Source organism: Dipteris shenzhenensis, chromosome 2, assembly GCF_047967505.1.
Source record: "Dipteris shenzhenensis isolate YYH24624 ecotype China chromosome 2, Dip_SZ_1.0, whole genome shotgun sequence".
NCBI classification, from domain to species: domain Eukaryota; kingdom Viridiplantae; phylum Streptophyta; class Polypodiopsida; order Gleicheniales; family Dipteridaceae; genus Dipteris; species Dipteris shenzhenensis.
The window spans coordinates 31,025,984-31,049,108 of NC_141597.1; the positions used below are offsets into that span (position 1 = coordinate 31,025,984).

At 43.6% G+C, this 23,125-nt stretch overlaps 1 protein-coding gene across 2 annotated transcripts in view; it reads left to right on the forward strand.

The window, feature by feature from the left end:
- Window positions 1-1,891: 1,891 nt before the first annotated feature.
- The window catches only part of ALF4 (aberrant root formation protein), a 29,283-nt gene continuing 8,049 nt past the window's right edge, over window positions 1,892-23,125 (forward strand). The window contains exons 1-9 of one of the 2 annotated variants that reach the window (XM_087394928.1): window positions 1,892-2,236; window positions 2,316-2,465; window positions 2,546-2,615; window positions 2,710-2,876; window positions 7,100-7,159; window positions 7,260-7,413; window positions 7,546-7,602; window positions 7,734-8,014; window positions 14,700-14,771. In XM_087394928.1, the coding sequence (XP_087251054.1) occupies window positions 2,054-2,236; window positions 2,316-2,465; window positions 2,546-2,615; window positions 2,710-2,876; window positions 7,100-7,159; window positions 7,260-7,413; window positions 7,546-7,602; window positions 7,734-8,014; window positions 14,700-14,771 (1,194 nt within the window). In that variant the 5' untranslated portion in view covers window positions 1,892-2,053. The remainder of the gene's footprint in view (window positions 2,237-2,315; window positions 2,466-2,545; window positions 2,616-2,709; window positions 2,877-7,099; window positions 7,160-7,259; window positions 7,414-7,545; window positions 7,603-7,733; window positions 8,015-14,699; window positions 14,772-23,125) is intronic. The other variant, XM_087394935.1, reaches the window with a different exon arrangement.

Genomic DNA, 23,125 nt, shown 5'->3' on the forward strand with positions numbered 1-23,125 from the left:
TAGTCTCTCTTCTGAGAAGTTGCAAGAATTATCTCAACTATACAAACACCTAGAAGTTGTTGTTTTTGATGAAGTATCACTCATGCACAACACTATGGTTGTAGCTGACATGCATCTCCATGAGATCAAACACAATCATCTACAACCTTTTGGAGGACTTGATATCATTCTTTGTGGCGATTGTGCCAAGCTGGTCCTACAAAAGACGCTTGGATTTTCATGGAAAAACCTTCCAATTCTACAACAATGTGGTCATTTTGGCAAGAAAATGTCATCCTCTATGAATTAATAACCCCCATGCATCAACAAAACGATACATTCATAAACATACTCAATAGAATAAGGGTTGGGGAACACACTCCTAAAGATATCTCCTACCTTAACGAACAATATCATCATCAACCAAAAGAAAAACAATATATCCCACACATATTCTACACAAATAATACAAAAGACGCTCACAATGAAGAGGTTTTTAGATTGCTAGAAGAATCGACAAATGAAACAAAACATGTAGCAAAACAATAACAATTCCAACAAGCCCAAAAAACACAGCAAGATTACACCAAACCTTACATCTCAAGCCGAAAATGATAGTTGAAATATGTTCAGGTAACTTAGACATCCAAGATGGTTTAGTCAACAGAGCAGATGGAAATTTCAAACATTCAACCGATAACTCTTCACAATGTGTGTTGTGGATATTATTCAACAATCAAAACACAGGCAAAAGAACACGATACAACAATGCCAACCTCTACAACAATAATGTTTCACCTCAATGGACACCTATACAACTGATAAGAAGAGAATTCCAAATTGGGAAAAATTACTTGAACACCGTCTCAAGAAATCAATTCTCCATACATCCAGCAATAGCTAGAACCATCCATCATTTGCAAGGATTGTCTATGGATTGTCTTGCTTTTGATCCATCATCCATTAAGTCTCATGGGCTTACATACACAGCTCTATCAGGCATACGCAACCCAGATAACTTTTTCCTCATCAACTCAATCCTACCAAAACATATAAAAGTTGATATCAATGTTCTACAAGAAATAAAACGACTTAAAGAACGCTAACGGTGGAAGACAAAACAAATACATTTCAATTCCAAAACAATAACAACAATGACAATACAATCACTTAACATAAGAGCATTAACATCACACTATGAAGATATACTCCATGATAAAAGCATGCTAAATGCAACTGTCTTATGCCTCCAAGAGTTGCATTCCAAACAAGACAACTACCTGACATTGCCAAGATTTACATGTTTGCAAAAAAACAACGGAGTTGGAATTGCAACATGTTATAAAAATGAACTAGTCTTGGAACTAGAACAATATATCATTGAAAGAAGTTACGAATGCTATCTTACAATATTCAAAACAACACAACAATCCAACATCGCAATAATTAATGTCTACAGAGGACACACAACACCACATTCAATTCTTGTGTCCATACTCGACAAACTACTCCAAATAAAACATAACATTCCGACTACAATAATCGATAACTTTAACGCTCACTATGATCCCACCAAAACTACCTCAACAATACTTAACTCATACATGGCACAAAATAAATTCTTGCAATTGATTCAAGAACCTTCAACTATTTATGGATACACAATTGACCATATATGGTCGAACACAAAAAATGAGCAAAACAAGGTTGGCACTAATTATATTTATTGGTGGGACCACTCTCTTATTTACCAATTCATAAATCTCCATAGAGGGCAGGCCTGAATGTAATTCACCTTGTTTTAAGAACTCTCTCCAATTACACACACCAAAAAAAAACATAGAGTTACCAAATCTTTTTGCATTTGCAAGCGGTTGCATCATCCATTCATCCTGACAATCGTTTGCTTCTGGCAGAACTTAGGGAGTACTTGTACTCACTTTTTGGTAGTGTTTATGTAGGAGGCTGATACGAACGCTGCCTCCTCCAAACTCGTTGAGCTGATTTATGATGGTGATGATGAAGAAGAAGATGAAGGGGAAGTAATTGTGGAGCTGATTTGTGTTTGCCAGCTATGGAGATTGAGGGAGACATGGAGTTGGAAGCAGCTGCACATGACTTGTTGCAGAAACTCTCAGCTCCCCTCACACAATTGGATGCATCATCATCCTCCGTAGACTCCGACGTTGTTGCACATTGCGAAGCCTTGCTCGCTGCAGCCATCGCTTCGCTCCATCCCTCTACGCACTCTGCACAGGTGAGTCCATACCGTATTTCTTGAAATCGTGATTTTTGGTCGAATTTGGAAACGCATCTTCATCCAAATTTGTTGTTAGGTTCTTCTCGATTGCATCGGACTAGAGCTGCCGTGTATCCTTTGCAAGTACGCGCGAATTTCAGAGACCTGCCTGGCGATGTCAGAATCTATATTGAAGAACTTAGTTGACATCTGCAACCCCCGTGATATGTTTACTGCCTACATGGAGGTATCTTTTTCTCGTAGTCGTTACCTTGTTATCGCAGGGCTGATTTGCACAACTTCAATGGTGTCTGCTTGTTTAACCAGGCTTTGAATTTGCATTCTGAACCTGGAAATCTCGCTTTGTGTCCTCTCATACTGGATGGTCTAGCCACAAGTAAGACGTTCATTATCATGCTTACGCACTTTCCTTTCTTGGTATCGTCCTTTAATTACAGGATTTAACTGTCGGGTCCCTTGTCTTGTGGCAGTTTTCACACGCATCAGAGCACGTAAGGTGGAGTTCTTCCGAGAGTCTATTCCAGGTCTCTTAAACACAGCCAGGCTTGCTGTGGATACAGGTGTTGAAACTTGGCAGATTTTTGAGAAGATGGTTCAACTTGTTACGACTTTACAGGACGTCAGCACGCATGAGCAGGTTTGACACATTGTTCTATCTTTAAGCATTTGTACAATTCGGTTCACATTTGCTTGGACTTCAGAAGCTATTTGATTCATTTGGACGACCAGATTTCTGTATGTTGACTTCATGTTTCTAGTGTTTCTCAGTTTTACAAATTCTTGGTCGATGGACGGCATATGTGACATTTAGTATGCACTTTTTGTAGCGGTGCATACTGCCAGCTATTGTTCTATTAAATATGATGAGAGTGTTAGAATAATGGGTCTAGCTTTCTAACAGCCTAAACCCTGATTCAAGACAAGGCACCAAGTATTCTGCGTCTGTCTCACCCCGTTCAACATCCAGCATTGTCCACAAGCTATAAGAAACCCTGGAACTGCTCCCAGGTGTCTTTAGAAGAAAGCTCACTGAGCTCCACTCGGGCTTGACTCCTGAGTACCTGCAATCCCTCCTCTTCTTGTGGCTCCCTCATCTCTGACACAAAGTCTTCAAATAGGTCACCAACACATCTGTCCAACATCATGCATTTGACCCACCATGGAAAGTCCTCCATGTCAGCTGCCCTATCAGCATGGCCATCTCTGCAGATTCTTCAACCAACAAGCAGAAGGCTCTGAATGCCTTTGCCATTAGAACTCCCCCTTTGTTTGTCTGGAAGGCTTCCACCCTCCAGGTGAAGAACAAGGTGTCCAAAGCATGCAACTGAAATTGAAATCAAGCACGAAGAGAAAGCATACCCTGGTTCAAATTTATTTTAGTCTGCTGTTCTAGCAAGCTAAGTACCTGCGTGAAGTACCCACCAGATCAGCATCACCATGAAAGTCTGACCCAGTAACATGAAAATCTGAGCTCAAACTTTCCAACTGCTATACGTTCGGCCTCAGAGTGACCACATCCTCATTCTCCCTAGTGCAGCGGCCTTGTTCTCAGCATAGTCTGAGCAACCTCTGCAGTACTCCATTTTTACATAGGAATCTACCACTGCTCAACATTGGACATGAGTATTGTGACACCCTGGCCAAAATATCCAATCTTGGGGCTATTGGGTGTAGCCACCATGAAAAGCTCCTCTTTTACCTAGCTCGCTGCATTTAGTTCCAACTCTCCTTTCTTGCGTTGGTTCGTGTTCTTAAAAGCTGCTCCAAAACTACTTAGAGCTTCTGTGGGTTCTAGGAGAATTGACCAAAGGCCCACTATTTATAGATGAGGGCTTGCTCTTACCTAATTGACTTGAGGTACATGTCATCAGCACTCTCTTCATCATGTTTACACATAGGTTCCATCCACCTTAGAGCGCTCCATTGATCCTGAGGCACACATATTTTGTCATGGTATCAGAGCTTGGGGTAGCTCATCTCTTGAGAGTTTTTGAGTGTTGATTTTTCATGGAGTGCATCTGCCAATGGTTTTCCATGTTAAGTGAAGGTTCTTTTAAGAAGCTGTTGATCCCTTTCATCTACAGCTGAGTGAGGCTTGCAAAGATTCAAAGAAGGAGAATCCATTGAGAGCAAAGACAAGCCAGAGAACCGATCTCCTAAAGTTGCATGTGCATTGGAGGAGTGCTATGCGTAGGAGAAGCCACATTGAAAGTTCCGGTCAGTTTATGTCTTTTCTTTGGTCAAAGGAGGCATATGAGGGTCTGCTTGAGTTCCTTACTGAGGAGTCTCTGATTTGAATGAGTGTTTGAGTGCCAGTGCTAAGTTTCGAGCTTGCTCCTGGATGAGTGCTTGAGTGACGATGCTAATTTTTGAGCTTGCTGCTCAGCTCCAATATCATGGGTTATCAGGCCAACGTCCGCTTCTCTACTTCCCTTACACTCTGCTTCCTGCTTGCAGGATCGTTTCTCTTGCTCATCATCGCTGCAAGAATCTCTCCTCCCAAGCATTCTACCATGAATAGCTTTCATGGATCCTTCCCTGGCTTCAGAGTCCATCTCTCTCACTGTGACTCCTTCATGCATCCCCTCCAGCATTTGAATGCTTCACAGTGATTGCAGCGAGCAGCACACTCCAGCCTGCTTCGAGCTCATTCCCTTGCAACTAGAATGCATGAGCTGCTGCTTCATTCCCCGACTGTTGAGCGATCTCACGAGGAATGTTTCCGACCAGAAGGTTGCTGTTCAGATCTAACCATATCAATTTCGTGCAGTTTCCAAGCGTCGCTGGAATGCCTCCAGACAGAATTGTTGGCGAGCTGCAGCATGCTTGAGATTTGGCATCGAACCGAGCTCAGGATGAATACCACCGCTTATGATGTTGCTGAGGAGAGAGAGCCATTCCAAGTTGCTGCAATTCGCCATAGCGGTTGGAATAGGGCCAGTCAAGATGTTGATGTTCAATATCACTTTCCTCAACTGAGCTGCTTAGCAAAGATTAGGTGGGATTTCACCCTCGAGTACCCCAAATCACCAGCTCCTCGAGGTTGGGAAGAGAAGCGAGCGACGAAGGAGAAGAGTTGCCGTCGTCTCGCAATCGTAGATCTGGCCTTAGATTTTTTCATAAGGTTCTCTCAAAGACACGTGGCAGATACAAATTGACCAGGGTTAGTTGAAAGCACCCTTGGTTAAGTTTGTCAGACTAAGGTTAGTTCAATCTTACCTTGATCAATGGTTAAGTGAACCCATAATAACCATGGTTAAGGTTTAGGGTTAGGTTAACACCACATCATCATGCAACCACCCAAGGACATAACCCCTGCAAAGCACAGTTTTGTAAGCAGCATATGAATTTCTGTGCCACATCATCAGGCCACCTCTTCTTCATAAAACTTCGACAAGCCGTAACTTCCAATCTAGGAAGAATTTTCACGCACTCCAAAAAGGAAAAGTGGTCGTCTTTTCGAGCTCTACGCGCCTGTCAAATCAAAATGATTATCAGTAATTAGACACCGCCATTGAAGCAAAACAAAGCTCATGGTAAGACCTTTGCAACAAATGGTAAAGCAACGCATGAATGCAAAAAGCATGCCGAAAGCACAAATGCGTGAGATGACCATATCACAGAACATGGCATCCTCACATAAAGCATTAAAGGAACCGGAAGAACAAAGCATCATGCATTAAGCTACATCAAGCAAAGAAGAGAACGCCATAGACAACATGTATTGAGAAGCAAAAGACTTTCCACCTTTAGCCTATATTCTTGTAATCAAACTTGTCCACCTGCAAGTAGCCATGTAAGCACTCAGGGGAGGTATTGACATGTAAAAGCCACACTTGACCACCTTATGTAGCAAGGTATGCACTAAGGGGAGGAGATGGAATGTTAACTCACATCTGACCACCTTGCGGTAGCCAATGGATCATGGCACCAAGGGGAGGTGTTGAGATATGGTGCCATGAGAGATGTGGATCAGAGGATCCCACAAGTATTGACTATTCTAAAGGCTCTCTCTATATAAGAAGCCTATCTTGTATTGTTGAGAATAGAGAAATACATATACACTCAAGATTCTGTTTATGAGTCCAAGCTAATCTATCTTGGAACTTAATTGACTTGAGGTACATGTGTTTACACATAGGTTCCATCCACCTTAGAGCACTCCATTGATCCCGAGACATGCTTATTTTGTCAGTTGATGGGTTGGTATGCATTGTATGCATTTGTTTGAGTACTCAGGTCACGTCAAGTGGGGTGTGGTCTTTACGTTTCTCATTAAGAGATGGAAACTAATGCCCGTAACCCTTCAATGGAGATCCACCCTCAAATGCTAGACCATAGACAACTAGTACCTAACTGAACAGTAGGAAAACATGTGTATCATTTTGGCAAACATCCTAATTTAAGAAACTTAAAATTTCAAAAAATAAAGATATGCAATAAATGAATTTAGCAAGTAAGTGGATACTTGTTTTGTGAAGAGACCTTCTATCCATGAGTTCAAATCTTCCAAGTATATCTTAATACTGGATGTAGTAAGTTCAAATGTTGTAAGTACGCTTCTCCTCTATACTTTGAGAGGAGTCTAAAAACTTTATGACTAAGCATAGCTTTGCTTACTTGTGTTTTTATCTTATTTAGTCATAACTTTGTTTACTGTCGCTTACAAACTCCCTTCTTCCCTTGTCTCATTTTCTTTCTCCTTTGTTCTTCGCTTGTTTCTTAAAAAAATTAATTTGGAAGATTGGATATATTCTATTCTTGTGAAGGTATATGTTTTCTTGGTTCGCTCATTCTACATGTCAAGATCTATTAAACGGATTACTGCATGTGTTTATTGTTTGAATTGTGATAATGCAGGAGGAAAACCAAAAACAAAGGCTGCAACGTATGCTGGGAATTTTCATTCTTCTGCTTTTGGTCCGAATCTATTGTGTCCTTATTTTGATAGTTTTCTTCATTTTTTCCCATTGAGCTATTTAGAGGCATTTATGTTCTTTTGAACTCTGTGTTCTTTCAGGAAAGTTCATGTAAGCATGACGAGATGGACAATCCAAGTGTCATGCACTCTGTTGTGCTACGGCTCGCCAGTTTGTTACCTTCTTGCGGTTTTCCTTATTCTAATCTGCTTACTGGAACCTTTCTTGAAGATACTGTTGTTTCAATGAATAAGGGTAATCATTGGCATGTGTTCCAGTACATTGAGATTTTTTTTAAAAAGAGCAATGCATAGTTCCTACAATTCAGAGCAGACAGCTGTTTGGCTGGCCAGAAGAAAGTTGACTCTTTTCAGGTTCTTGATGCAGAATATTGCAGTGAGACTATCGACCTTTTGGAAACACAAAGAGGAGCTGCTTTTGCAGGTTTGACCACAGAGAAAGTAACATAAAACATGCATTGGGCTTTTTGTTCCGTCATCTGTCTTTTTCACATCCCCTATACCTTCCCTCTGATATACGTTATTGTTTTAATCTGTTTCACTGTGGCAGAGCAGTGTACTTGATATTCTGTTTTGATGAAGTAGCAGACAAGGATCATAAGGCAATAGATTCATTGTGTCTCAGAATGAAGGGCTCAAAGCACGTGTTGCTGGATGTCTTGTGTAATGTTAAGGTCCTCCTTGTTCCACAAGCGGGGTCATGGAAGGTAGTCGAACATGGGATTGATTTATTGTCAACTGTGTTGGGCGTATTTTTGAAACCTGCGGACATTTTGGATAACATTCAGCTGGAGGAATGCAGTGAAACTAGTTTGAAGCTTGGTAGCCTTTTACAGGTTCAGTTTTCTATTTCATTATTAATGGCAATTTTCAGCTATACTCTGCCACAATCATGGAAATAATGGCAGTCCAGCCTGCTGTATTGGAGTTAACCCTTGCTAACACAGTTTTCTTTTGCTTTGTTTTCATTGTGGTCTGTTGGGGGTTGCTATCTGGGATAGGGTGTTTCCTTGATCAAAAGGTTTCGTTCTCTATGGATGTTTATGGGAATTAGAACGCTGATTATGCAAGGACTGGCCAGGCCTGAAATCATCTTTTTAAGATAGTCGTCTTACTTCTTTTCTTAGGGTTTCTATATAAGATTTGTGTGTAGAGTCTTTCAGTGATTGCTTTCTTTCTAGTTTATCCAATAATGGGGTGGCTTAAAAGACCTCCTCTCTCATATATATGTGCATAAGAAGAGGGTGTTCGAGCTGCAGGATCGGGGCGATATGGTTTCTTGACAAGAGATACGTTGGGATTATCATGGTCACCTCCCCACGTGTAAGCCTCCAAATAAGCAGGACATAGGGGGGTGTACTAGTATAAAGAAAAGGGTCTGAGAGATGCCACATGGGCAGAGAGACAGAGAGACAGCCATAGGGACAGATCGGAGATGGAGTGCAGGGCTGCGCATGGGCAGCATGCAGGCTGCCATGGGGACAGCATAAACAGTAAGCTTAGGTGCTGCAGTAGGACCTGCAAAGGATGGCAGACCAGTATGGAGTCATTATGGCTGCAAGGCAGACAGTAAAGGGCCAAGTAGAGGTATGTACCTGGTCGGCAGTAGCATGGACAGATGGCTGGAACTGATACTGAGCTGTAGGAGGTGCAGCAGATGCCTCGGGCAGAAGTTCCCACAAGTAGGTCAGGTACATACACAAGGGCAGGCCTTATATGCCCTGCAGACAGCAGCAGTACCGGGCGGGTCATTACAGACAGTCAAGCTGCTACAGCAGGTCAAAACAAGGCCAGATCAGGGCGCAGAGGTGTATGGCTGCCACGTGACAGTCAGGCTGCTGCAGCAGGCCAAAACAGGGCTAGAAAATGGTGCAGATGTGTATGGCTGCCATGTGGCAGCTAGGTGCCTGTTGTGGGGCCCCATTTGTGTCTGCAACAGGACTGTCCAGTCTGCAGACTAGTCAGCCAGTCTATTGACTGGGTCGGCCTAATTTGGGGCTTCCAAGCCCTATATAAAGACCCCTCCAGGAGCATCATTCATTCAGTATGTGGGTCTTCTGGTGCCTCAGTTTGGGCTGCACATACAGACACATACAACAGTGCCTCTGTCTACCAGGGCGGTAGAGAGGCCAGGAATCAGGCAGTACATCCTGCAGATCACCTACGGGGTGAAGAGAGATGATCTGATGAGCCAAAGGGACTACAAACCTTTGTGAAGGTGAAGGACAACAATGTTTGCTTAGGTTGCTCTGAGAACAGAGTTGACAGGCAAAAGGGGGGTGTCTTTGAGAGGACACAAGGATCAGAGTCAAAAGGATATAGGGACACTGAAGATGACACTACAGGGTTAAACATGTATGTTATGCGTGCCTCCGGGTGGTACCTGGCTTGTTTTCAAAGCAAGCATGCTAACGGGTGGATTCATCGTTTGTATATTCTTTGTGCATACATTCAGACTTTAGTAGCATGCTTTGGGCAAAACTTTGCTTTGTCTTTCTTAGGGACTGGAGGGTAAAAGCTTTCCTGGTAGGCAGAGGGAGACTTTTGAAGCCTTCATGGTGGAGATGGGGACATCTATAGATTACAAGTGTATATTGTTGCCAGAAAGAAAGTAAGAAAGTCTATTAACATCCACTGGGGACCAAAAGGTCTATGGGACAGCAAGAAACCCTCTAATACATCTGCTTTAGGGAGGGCACATGGCAGCTCCCAAGGAGTGCAGAAAGCAACCCACATTATTTCAGATTACCTACATAATAGTCTGAAAGAGTAAACAGCCATACATCAGCTTAAGACTGAGAGTCTTTAAGTTTTGATTTAAACTCTCTGATTAGGGCTATGCCTTCACGGTAAGCTGCCCATTTTACATCCTTTCTGGCAGCCTTGACTTTAGCTAAGTCAGTTGCCTTATTCTTGAGTTGAGCCTATGTAAGCTCCTCTGCTATCCATACTTTGGTATCCTTCAGTTTGTAAGATTGTCGAAGAAGCTTGATTTGCATATCTTTAGACTTCAGTGTAAGGATTGCATGACTTTTATAGTGCATAATAGAAGTTGGCCTGGAGTTGTCATCATCTTGCTCATCATCATCCACCCATTCAATGTTGGGCAAGCTTGCTTTGATCTTTGTCAATATTTCACTATGTGTCCTCTTTGTACCAATCTTCTGGGAGTCCCCCTATTCTAATCATCAGCGCATTATCACTTCTAGCTTCGTGTTCTTTGATCTCTGCTTGAATATCAGACTTACTTGCTTTGGTATCCACTTCCACAATCATGTCCTTCTTAGCAGTTTGTACTTCAATGTGAACAAGATCTTTGACTGTAGAGACTAGCTGCGGAGTAGGGGGGGAATCCTTATAAGATTTTACAGCCTCATCAATTACTGCTTGTTTACCAGGCCCTTCCGGAATGTGAAGTTGAGCCTTTACTTCTGCCAGTTCCAATCGTAGCTCTCTCACTGCCTGCTGTAGATAAAAAATCTGATCCTGTTGCCCAAGGATGGGTCATTTTGAGCCTTCTTGTTGGTAATTCCGTGCATAAGGAGAGGGTGTCATGGCTGCAATTGTAGAGTACCGAGTCCTGATGGAGGTTGAAGGAATTGAAGGGGACTTGGAGGAGAGGGTGGGCCAGTCCATAATTGGCTGTCTGTTGAACTCTCTAGCTGAACCTAACCCCCAGGTTGGGTTGGGGTTTAGCCCAACTTGGGTTAGGGTTAGTGTGGCTGTTGACGGGCGATGGGCTGCTGACGGGCGACGGGCTGTACGAACGGAGAAGTATGGACGGAGAGGTACGTGCAAGGGAGGTACGAACGAGGGAGAGGGGGGGGGGAAGAGAGAGAGAGAGAGAGAGGCGGAAAGGTTGAGCGGGTGAGGGGGGAGGCTGAGCGGGTGAGGGATGGCTGAGGCGGAGAGGCTGAGCAGAGGGGCTAGCGGGGGGGGGAGAGAGAGAGAGAGAGAGAGATTATTAAAGTCTTCGCAAGACTGATGGGTCTATGAAAGAGAGAGAGAGAGAGAGAGAGAGAGAGAGAGAGAGAGAGAGTTTATTAAAGTCTTCGGAAGACTGATGGGTCTATGAGAGAGAGAGAGAGAGAGAGAGAGAGAGAGAGTTTATCAAAGTCTTCAGAAGACTGATGGGTCTATGAGAGAGAGAGAGAGAGAGAGAGAGAGAGTTTATCAAAGTCTTCGGAAGACTGATGGGTCTATGAGAGAGAGAGAGAGAGAGAGAGAGAGAGAGTTTATTAAAGTCTTCGGAAGACTGATGGGTCTATGAGACTGTGAAAATCTTGATACAAGTGAGCTGTGAGGGTGGAGCTACTAAACGAGAGAGAGAGAGAGAGAGAAAGAGAGTTTATTAAAGTCTTCGGAAGACTGATGGGTCTATGAGACTGTGAAAATCTTGATACAAGTGAGCTGTGAGGGTGGAGCTACTAAACGAGCATCCACACCAATGCAAAATGCAAAACAATGCAGAATGGTAGTACCAAGTACTGAGGACAACATAGTCATGTCACTGGTCGACTACATATCAGTCACATCATCAACATTATCAAGACATCAGAGGTGGAGAGAGAGAGAGAGAGAGAGAGAGAGGGTTATTCAATATGAGAGCTCATATGGAGCTCATGGTCTAGGATTTCTGGAAAGACACTTGGCCTTGGAGATATATATGGATCTGCCACTCGGATTTCATTGTTCAGGTGGAGCTCTTGGTTGCGGATGGCGCCAAAGTGTCAGGTTGAAACAGACCTTGGGAGTGTGGTGCTTGGCAGGATCCAGGCTGCTTTTAGATTCCAAGGGGTGCAGCTAGATCAACCTGATGTTTGTGCCAAGCTTGCTTGAAAATGCTGGCAGGTTTGTGATCGAAAATGGTGCTGCCATAGACCTTTGGTGCTACCTGGATTATACTTGTGTGCCGGGATGGTTTGCTTGTGCGGCTCTGGACTTGGAGAAGGAGTTGTGGGTTCAAGACAGATGATTGAGGATGTCTCGGACTTGTTCTTGAGTGCTTCGCATTGGTAGCTGATGGAGCATCTGCATCGATGCGTGGATGTTGGCCCACAATGGGTCGGTGAGAGGGGTTGGGATTATCACAGTCACCTACCCACCTGGAGCCCCCAAATGAGGGGGACATGGGGGAGGTGTACTAGCAGAAAGAAAAGGGTCTGAGAGATGCTACGTGGGCAGAGAGAGAGACTGCCATAGCGGCAGATCTGAGATGGAGTGCAGGGTTGCCACATGGCCAGCCTGCAGGGTGCCGTGTGGACAGCATGAACAGCAGGCTTAGGTGCTACAGTAGAACCTGCAAAGGACAGCAGACCAGTATGGAGTCATTATAGCTGCAAGGCAGACAGTACAGGGCCAAACAGAGGTACCTGGTCGGCAGCAGCAAGGACAGATGGCTGGAGCTGATGCTGAATTGCAGGAGGTGCAGCAATGCCTGGGGCAGAAGGTTGCACAGATAGGTCTGGTACATGTGTAAGGGCAGGCCTTATATGCCCTGTAAGCAGTTCTGCAGCGTCAAAACAGGTCTGGAACAAGGCGCAGGTGTGTACGGCTGGCACATGGAAGGCAGGTGCCTGTTTTGAGACCCATTTGTGTCTGCAGACAGATCAGGCCAGTCTGCGACCTATTCGGGGCCTTCCAAGGCCTATATTAAGGCCCCTCTAGGGGGAGATCATTCATTCAGTGTGTGGAGTCTTCTGGTGCCACAGTTTGGGCTGCACATACAGCAGCAGGGAGGTCCTGAGACTCATACAACAATGCCTACACCATTGGCTTTCTCCAGGATCAAGGTTGGTGGAGCACTCAGCCTGCAGATCTTCATCAGGAGGAGAAGCAGTAAGGAGTGTCTAAAAGCGCATCATTTCGCAGCCCACTGAAGCTCTAGGAGAGTACGCAAGCTGGCAGAGATTGAAGGTGCCAGGAGGAGGTAGATAACAGTTTTGAGTGGTCAGGGGTCCACATCTAGGCAACATCTTGGCTGTTAGATGGTGGCACATGAGCACACCCTTTTGTATCAGGTTTTGTCCATTTGTCTGGAGCGATCTATAATACATGATCTACTGTTCTACACTACTGTCGCACTGTTCAAGGATCTAAGTCTGTGTCTATCTCTCTCTCTATGCACTTACACATCAAGGAAAGGAGTGAGGTTTGAATTAGCACCGTTGTGATTTCTGGGCAAACGTTTTCATAACCTTCCGCTGCACGGAGTGTTGGCTGTAGCAAGAAACCTCTACGTTTGTCTCCTAACTAGATAATTTAGGTGTGCCCTTTGAGTGGAATACGATCTCCCACTACATTAGAGGGGTGTTTAAAAGACCATATTGCAACACATATTTCTATAGATAGTGAGGAAAGGGGGGAGGGATAGAGAGAGAAAGAGAGAGAAAGAAAGAGACAACGGGAGGGAAAGAGAGAGATAGAGAGAGGTATTTTTCTCTGAGACCATTTATTGCAAATGGAGGGAATGTTTAAGTGTCTTTGACTGTCCTGAAATAACTGCGAATAGGATGATGTGAGCGGTATGTGGGTGGGAAGGTTGGGCTCAATATTCCTTGTGCATAAGAGCCCCAGGTTCATGCATAATGGTTTTCAAGTAAGTATTGGAAAGTTCTGACTAAGGTACTATTGAAATAGAACAATATTTTTCCTTGATGTAAATCCCCGGAAAACATGTTACCCATTAGTGTTTAACTTTGCATACTACAATTATGACGGGCCAATGATCTGAAATGAAACTCTTTACTGTGATATTGCCTGCTGCAGATGCTATAAAAGCAATACAACATCGTCTTACAAACATTTCCTTCTGTTGAAATCAGTTGTGCCTGAACTTAAAAAGATAGTGCAGTTTAACTGCTGCCAGTCAAGATAACAGGGGCTGATGAAACACGTAATTTTAGTTCATCTGTTAATGATCACTCCTCTGAGAGTGATTTTACTCTAGGAAGGGTACTAAATCTGTGTAGATGGATGTTTATGTGTGGCTCTACTTACGATTGTATATGGAAGTGGGACAGATCTGTAGCTCATCAAATGCAAACAGCCTGCCACCCAAAGTCAAAAGATAGTGCATTGACCCATTCAAGAGGAATCAAGTGCATTGACCCATTCAAGAGGAATCAAGCGAATGAGCACCCAGGATGATGCCCCCAAGATCTATCTAATTCTAGGAAGGGTGCCGAAGCTGTATATATGAATATGCTACTTTGTTTCATCTATTTATGATTGCATATGGATGGTTTGCTGTTTAAAATTGGTTCTTCTATACCTAGATTGAGCACTGGATCTTGCTGCGTATAGGATATATGCTGTGATCTTGATTAAAATTAGATCAGACACCTTTGTTAGCCGATTTTAGAAGTCTGATCACAACTTGTGTAGTGCAGTTCAAATGTGTCTTGGATTTTTTTGAGTATATCTAATTTTTGACGTGCACTATCACTATTGAATGTTTCAAGGCAAGATGTGAGTATGGACCATCTTAAACTCTCTTTCTTTTGTCTTTTGAGGAAGTAGGTGATTCAAGATGTGGTAATCTATTGTCCAAAATCCAAGACAAGGCAACAGGCATACGTCACCCTTGTGAATGTGAGTAAAAGAGCAAATTTTGTTCATAATGAAATGGCAAAGAATGATGAAACATTCTTCCTAAGGGCTAATTTTTAGAATTTATTCTTTCAGTAGCTTTAGAAATGTAAATTTCAACTTCTGCTCATCTGTAAAAAAGTGAGTGGGGAGGCCTACATGATTATAAATAAATAAATAAATGTGTAAAGTACCATTTCACCTGCTGAAGTATAGTCCATACTGGTTTAGTTGAAAGAGAAATAAGGGCTGCATTTCATTCATCATTTTATTTAATCATCATGGCTGATCCTGCCCTTCTGGTAGAGATGAACAATAGAAACTTGCTGTGCTTTAGGTGTACAATATATATGTAACCTGCACTTAGTTGTGGGCACTGATTGATTTGAGTTTGATGCCATAACACATTCTTTTAATAGATGGGTTGATGGTAATAATGAGTGGAGTTTCAAGCAGTCAAGGAAGCATATATTTTTCATAAACGAGTTTTTGATGATAATTCTAATCAGAATAGAGGTGCAAAAAGGAGGAAATGTTTGAAATGGCTGTAGGACAAGCAGCTCTGGTCATGGGCTGAGCCAGAACTTTTTCACATGTACATGGGAACACCAGTGACATCGGAGAAGCCATGCCAAATTGATTTCCACAAGAAAGTAAGGATAACAGTATAGCCCTTGTCCCAATGTTGGCTGAAATGAAAGGCTTGTGTCCCAAACCTTGTGTAATCTGGCAGGATAGGTTATTATCAAACTCGTTAACTCTTGTCCTAGCACTAGAAGCCTAAAGCCTCCCATTAGCCCACCACATTGTAGAGCGTAAGCTCAAACATTGCAAATATGGTTGAACAAGGAAGATAAGCCTGGATCGTAGATGGCTGTGTAACAATTCCAGGCATATGACATCAGCTGCCAAGATGCCTGATCTGTTGAAATAGGGCAGCACCTGCCTGTGAGCCTCATCAGGGGACATTAGGCCTGCCCAGGAGAGAGGTTACTATGCCCTATACTTGGGCGAGGCACCTATGGGGAGAGGGATTCTTTTTGAATTAGTTTAGCAGGGCTGTTAGGCCCTGCTTTGGTGCAGCATGAGTTGCAGGAGGCTGCAGTACAGCAGCCCCCATTGTTATGGAAATGACCTTGCAGTGGCAGTAGGTCAGTCCAGGGCTGTTCAAGCCCCTATATAGACCTCTCTACCCCAGCCTCTCCAGTTCCCCCCAACGTCCCATGCCTCTCCATACTTGTTCTGTCTACCCTAGCCTACGTAAACCTCTCCCCGAGGTGCGTGGAGCAGGAGTTCTGGTGCAGAAGAGGTTACTTCACCTTATTGAACCCTACAATGACTGCTTGTTCAATATTCACTATTTTGGATGCTGCAGTATATTCACAGTTTGCTTTACTGTACGTTCTCTGAGTTGTTTAGAGAAATTGACTGTGGGTAGTTTATGCCTGTGAACTTTCTATCCTGGGCAAAGTTCTCTCTTTGTTTTTCTACGTGGTACTCAAAGCCCAAGGTGCTCATGTAGCAGTCAGTTCAGCCTATTTCTTAAAGCCAACTCCTCTCTTCTCTTTTCTACTATGTCAGAGCTTTATGGGGAGTATAGGATATTCCTTGTGGCAAGTATGGCATCATCACTTGCAGGTCTGAACTTTACAGAAGCCAGCAAGCTTGACGGAATGAAGTATCCATCGTGGAAGTTCAAGATAAAGACTCAGCTCATAGCCATGAAAATTTGAAAGGTCCCTAACCTCTACTTCCATTGCTTCGTAAAAGAAGATCGTCAACTCTCAAGATAAAGCTGACGACAAGATGACGATTCGTAGTGTACTCTTTTGACAATAGTCTTATTTACAGCAAAGGTATTGCCGAACATCGTGAACATTTACAGAAAGTGTTAATACTTTGAGGAAAGCCAGTCTATTTGTTAATAGAAAGAAAACCATGCTATGCATGGTTAAACTTGAGTATTAGGGATTAATTATTGCTTCAGATGGGATTGAAATGGATCCGAAGAAGGTGGCTGCGATATTAGTTTGGCCGTTGTGTGATCACATCGGAATCATTCTTAGGATTCGTCCAGTTTTTATGGAAGGCATATCAAAGGAATTTTTGAGACACTGTTGCCTTTAAGTGAGCTGACCTCAGATAACGTACCTTTTGTGTGGGGACAGACGTTTCCTAGAAATCAATGCAAGTGGCATTGCAATAGGAGCAGTTCTTCTCCAAGAGGGAAGGGCAATAGCCTTTGAAAGCAAGAAGCTTTCTCCCTCTCAGTGTAAATGGCCAACTCATGAATAAGAGATGTACATTGTTATTCATGCTTAAAAGCATGGAGACATCACTTGTATGGTTTAGAGTTTTATGTGGATGTGGACCATGATACTCTGAAGTATTTTTTTTAACAACCTGACGTGCGTGGCCACCAATCTAGGTGGGCAAAGCTCATGCAAGAGTTGAATATTAAGATTCAGCACCGAAGAAGAAAGAAAAATAAGGTTGTTAATACTTTGTCATGCATTATGCATAATATGAGTTTCGTGGTATTAGAGAGTGCTCTAATGACTGAGATAAGGGAGACTCAGAAAGTAGACAATTTTATCCAAAGCCTTTGGCCTAAAGTTATTGTGATTAATCTGGGGTAATAGATAACCTGGATTTAGAAAGTGCCAACCTTATGCAAAGTATACCATAGATGATGGTCTACTAGAACGTAATGGAAAGGTAGTTGTACCTACTTAGAATGATGTCAAGCAGAGGGTCATTCGACTTACTAATCGAGGGTATTGTTTTGTTTCAAGAGATAGAGGATAATGCAAGTTGCAAACCAACAAGAATTCTAGATCGAGGAACAATGCAAGTAAATGGAAGATACCCATAGTGTTGGTTGCATGGCATGGTTTACCTCTATCATAGGTGACTTGGCAATCGGTGTACTAGATGCAGAGAGCATTTCCAGATTTCATCATCAAGGATGCTGATGCTTCAAGAGGGAAGGAACATTACGTTCTAATCAAAACATGGCATGATCTCGAACAGATTGATGACAAAAGATTCTTAGAGATGTATCTAGATGTAACTAAGTTGATTGTGTTGATATGTTATAAGGATTCGTCAAGGATTTGGCTGTCAAGGTCTTTGGTGATCGAGGTCTGAGATGACTAGGAGTCTTCGAGACTCCCATGTACCTAAATCATTAGCCATGCTGCAAGGAGCAAGTCCCTAGCGGCAAAGAATGATGAGTCGTTTAGAAATGAACCAAAAGGGTGAGTCGTTTAGAAATGAACCAAAAGGGCAAAATGATTATGCAGACTGAGGGGTTAAAACAATAGCAAAGAGGCTGAATTTATTATGGAGTCTTCTAGGAAATTAGAGATATCTGTTTGCACGTGCATGAGGTTAAAGAAAAAACCGAGATACCCAAGTGGGTGATTGAAAAAATGCAGCAGCCGTGTTGATTCATACATGAAGGTGGGGTGATGGTTCTGTACTTGGACGCCCCAAGAAATTAGGTGTAACACTAGCAATTACCTGGATGGATCCAAGGAGCAGACGTTCCAACATGATTCATCCCCCTTGGTTGATGATACAGTATATCATCAGTTGATGAAATGTCTTCTTTATCCTATCAACACACGCCCATTTATTTCTTTTGGAGTTATGGTGTTGATGTAAGAAAACAATACAACGTCTGTGCTCAACAGATAACAGGATCTCGTACGCAAGAGAGAAAAGCAGATAGTATGGAGAATCAAAAATTTGATTACTGTAGAACTGATACAATAGATGACACTGCCTCCCAACCGTGCGCTCCTGTGTGAGGAGCTTCGATTGCGTGCTAGAAACAGTAGAGGATGGAGGTTGGATGCTTAGGAATCAGGGTTGCTGTAGCCAGTGATGAAATGGGCTTCACGGGCTTGCTCTTATATAGCCACCATTAGTAGTCGGTTAGACCCAATTGGGTCACCGACCCAGTTCGCCCAAAACGGTCGATTGGGGGTCGGTCCCGAAATAGGCCACCGACCACACAATAGAACCGTGGCGCAAAATAGAGCAATTGACCTATGGACGCCATTCAGCCCAGAGCCATCCGGGATCATCTGAGGCTCCAAACGGGCCCCGCAACCCGAGAGTGGGCTGTCTCGGGAAATGCTCTGTCTACCCTCAGTGCGGTCAATCATGGGATGCCTTCCCGCACTTGCATGTAGTCTAGTTGGCAGTGTGCCAACTCCGTCCAGCCATCAGGCCACACATGGCCCCCATCTGGTGTCCAAACCAGGACCTACCGGATAACCGAGCTACTCAAATGCCTTCTCCTCATATGGGGGGCTTACAAGTAGAGTTAGCTGGTTCCCACGTAGTTACACGAGAGTAGAGCATTGATATCTAACACCCCCCCTCAATGTCTACCCGCAAGTGAACTTACTTTTTCGGCCCAATGCCAAGTCGATGAAGGTGCCTCTCCAGCAAGTCTCTTCCAAGAGCCTTCGTGAAGATGTCCGCAGCATTCTCTGTAGTCGGACAGTACACCAAGTTGACCTCTCCATCCATGATGAGCTCGCGTATAAAATGATATTGAATCTCAATGTGTTTTGTGCGGGCGTGGAACACAGGGTTCTTTGCAATCGCCATGCAACTCTGATTGTCACATGATAACTGCGTAGGCTTGTTCTGCACTGCACCCATGTCCCCTAAAATCCTCCTCAACCACACTGCCTCACAAGAAGCAAAACATGCTGATTTGTACTCAGCTTCGGTAGAAGAAAGAGCAACTGTAGGTTGCTTCTTGCTGATCCATGACACAGCTCCAGATCTGAGTGAGAAACAATAACCTGTCGCTGATCTCCTGCTGTCCACGTCTCCTGCCCAATCCGAGTCACAGAATCCGGTCAAGATGTTGCCCTTGGTATAGGTGATGCCATAATCAAGTGTGCCTTTGATGTATTTCAGCACCCGCATCCCTGTCCTCCAATGGTTCTCCTGGGGCTTATTGGAAAACCTGCTTAGTACACCAGTCGCAAAGCTGATGTTCGGCCGCGTGTTGCACAAGTAAATCAAACTGTGCACAAGCCTTCTGTACTTCGCTTTGTCCACCAGCGGTGATGAATCCTCGTTTGAGAGCTTCACGTTAACCTCCATAGGGGTGCCAACTGTCTTGCACTCAGCCATGCCAAATGCCTTCAGTATCTCTCCAGCATACTTCAGCTGTGGGATGAAGATCTGTTTTGGCTCTTGCCAAACTTCAATCCCCAAACAGAAATGCATCAGTCCGAGGTCTGTCATTTCAAACTCTCTTCCTAGCAAATTCTTTGTCTGCAAGATCTTCTTTTCATGGTTCCCTGTTATGACAAGGTCGTCCACATAAAGGACCACAATCATACACCTGCCTCCTTCTCTGAAGATATTCAAATTTGCATCAGATGGGCTCCTCCTGAACCCGTTTTGCAAAAAGTAGGCATCAATCCGCTGGTACCATGCTTGTGGGGCTTGTTTCAGTCCATAAAGTGCCTTCTTCAGTTTACAGACTTTACCTTTTGAACCGGGGATCTCAAAACCTAGTAGTTGTTTCACGTATACCTCCTCCTTGAGATCTCCATTCAGAAAGGCGGATTTTACATTTATCTGAAACATGGGCCAACTTCCTTGGGCTGCTAAAGCTAAAACACTACGAATTGTGGTTAGTCGAGCTGTGGGAGCAAAAGTATCTTGATAATCAAAACCATGTATCTGTGTGAATCCTTTTGCCACGAGCCGAGCCTTGTACTTATTCAACGTGCCATCGGACTTGTACTTGGTCTTGTATACCCACTTGGTGCCGATTACCTTGCGTTTTGGTGGTCGATCCACAAGGTCCCAAGTGTTGTTCTTTATTATGGAGCCATACTCCGACTGCATAGCCTCCATCCACCTGTGCCTCTTCAAGACACTTGGGTTCATCAGCACGGATCACCTCTGTCATCAAAGCATAGTTGATCAAGTGTTCCTGCGTCCTTCTTTGCTCCTCTAATCTCTTGGACCGGCGGTGTTCGGATGGTTCCTCCTCAATGGCTGGAGGTTCTCTACCGTCCAAAAGCTGCTTTACCCACTTCGGGAATGGCCATTGCTGTTGTGGTTTCGCAGGCTCTTCTTCCTCTTCTTTATCTTGAATCCTCCCAAGCACCGTTGGGGGAGTTCGGTCTGCTGTTGGTGGTGTACTGGATGGATATCCTGGTCGTGGTTGTCTAGGAAGGAAGCATCCTCCTCCAATTGATGCGGCTGTTCTGAGAAGACCACATCGCGACTTACTATTACCTTCTTGGTAACAGGGTTATAGAGACGGTAACCCTTAGCCTCTTTATTGTAGCCCAAGAAAATACACTTCCGGCTCTTCGGTTCCCATTTGGTCCTATTAGCATCAGGGACATGCACAAAACAATCACATCCAAAAACTCTGAAATGTGCAGCTGAGGGTTTCTATTAGAAAAGGCCTGCAGTGGAGTCATCCCGTTCATAGCCTTCGTGTAGCTACAATTCAGAATGTAAACTGCCGTGTTACATGCTTCAGTCCAGAAAGTCTTTGGCAAATCTTTCCCTTTCATCATACTCCTGCCCATTTCGCAAATGACGCGCATCTTGCGTTCTGCTACTCCATTTTGCTGTGATGTATGTAGCGAGGGTTTCTGTCTCTTGATCCCGTGACTTTTGCAGTAACTTTCGAATTCAGTTGATGTGAACTCTTCACCTCTGTCTAATCTCAACTTTTTCACCTTCCTCCCCGTTTCTTTCTCGACCATGACATGCCATTCTTTGAACTTACTAAAAGTCTCGTCTTTAGTCTTCAGGAAGTATATCCATATCCTTATCCTATAGTCGTCGATCAGCGTCATAAAGTAGTAGGAACCACCCAAAGCTTTCGTCTCCATCTTTCCGCAAAGGTCCGTGTGAACGAGCTCTAGAGGAGCCTTTGCCTTGCTGGCCTCTTTAGGAAAGGGCTGTCGATGTTGCTTGCCCATCATGCAAGCTTCACATACATCGGGCAGATCTATAATTTCTGGTAGGTCTGCAATCATTCCACTTTTATGCATCTCCTTTAGAATTTAGATGACCAAACCTCTCATGCCATAGCTTAGTGTTCTTCACATCGGCTCCAGTACTGAAAGCTGAGAGTTCGTAGATGTTGTTGCACCGTGTACCTTTACCAACGACCTTCCCTTGAAGATCCAAAATCTATGCGCCATTCTTATCGAATTGAACTTTGAGGTCCCGATCCGTGATTGCAGAAACGGACAACAAGTTCCTCTTGAAATTTCTGGCACATAAAGGACATCGGACAACTGTTTTACAACTCCATTTGACTTGAGAGCAATCGTACCTTTTCCTTTTGCTGGACATTTTACATCATTGCCGACTGCTACCAGGATGTCATTCCCTACCGGCTGTAGAGAGGTATACCAATCCTTCCGATTGGTTGTGTGGCGCGATGCACCACTATCAATAATCCAAGGTTCATCCGCAGGTACATAAACTGCCTCCGTGTAAATCTCCTCAATTGCTACGAACAGCTCTACTGGTACTGCCTGTGCGTTGTTGCTGGACTCTTTCTTTACTCCGTTCTTCTCATCTGCAATCTTCTTTCGGCACTCATTTTACTTGTGCCCAGTCATCACTGTTGCGTACGAAACTGCACACTGTGTCGTATTTTTAGAGGAAGAGTTTAAACATGTTCTTGGATTCATCTAGATATATGATTCTGTTGTATTAGCGAACATGCAAATTTCACCTTGTCAAGTTTTTGTCCATGTTACGGCTTGCTGATATTACGATAAATTCTTTCTATCTTAAGTGTGTGTTTCGTATCTGCTAGAAGATCTAAGCATTTTTTGGCTTGGATGCTAGTTTAGGAGAGACTAAAATGAAATCCTATAGTCTTCACAAGCAGTTGGAATGTGGACTATATTCTAGTCTTACAAAGGTATCTATATAGTCTTCACAAGCAGTTGGAATGTGGACTATATTTTGATTAGCCTTCTCGTTTAGTGCTAGCCTTTGTCACAACTAAGTCTACCTTTCACCTCTAGAGTGCTGATAGAAACTTAGTACAAATACCATTGTTGGGCGCTAATGATGTTAGTGGGAATGTCATAGTAGCTAGTCTCTGCTATGTGTGATGCAGTTTATGGTTTTCAACCTTATGATTGACTCATGAGATTGAAACTGCACTATGTGTTATTTTTAGAGGATGAGTTTGGGCATGTTCTTGGATTCAACTAGATATCTCCTGTGTTTGAAAGGTACTCATGACTTTGGCATCTTCTACTCCCAAAGCGCTAAGCTTTAAGGATAATTGACTCAGATTGTGGTGGAGATGTCGATTCATGACAGTC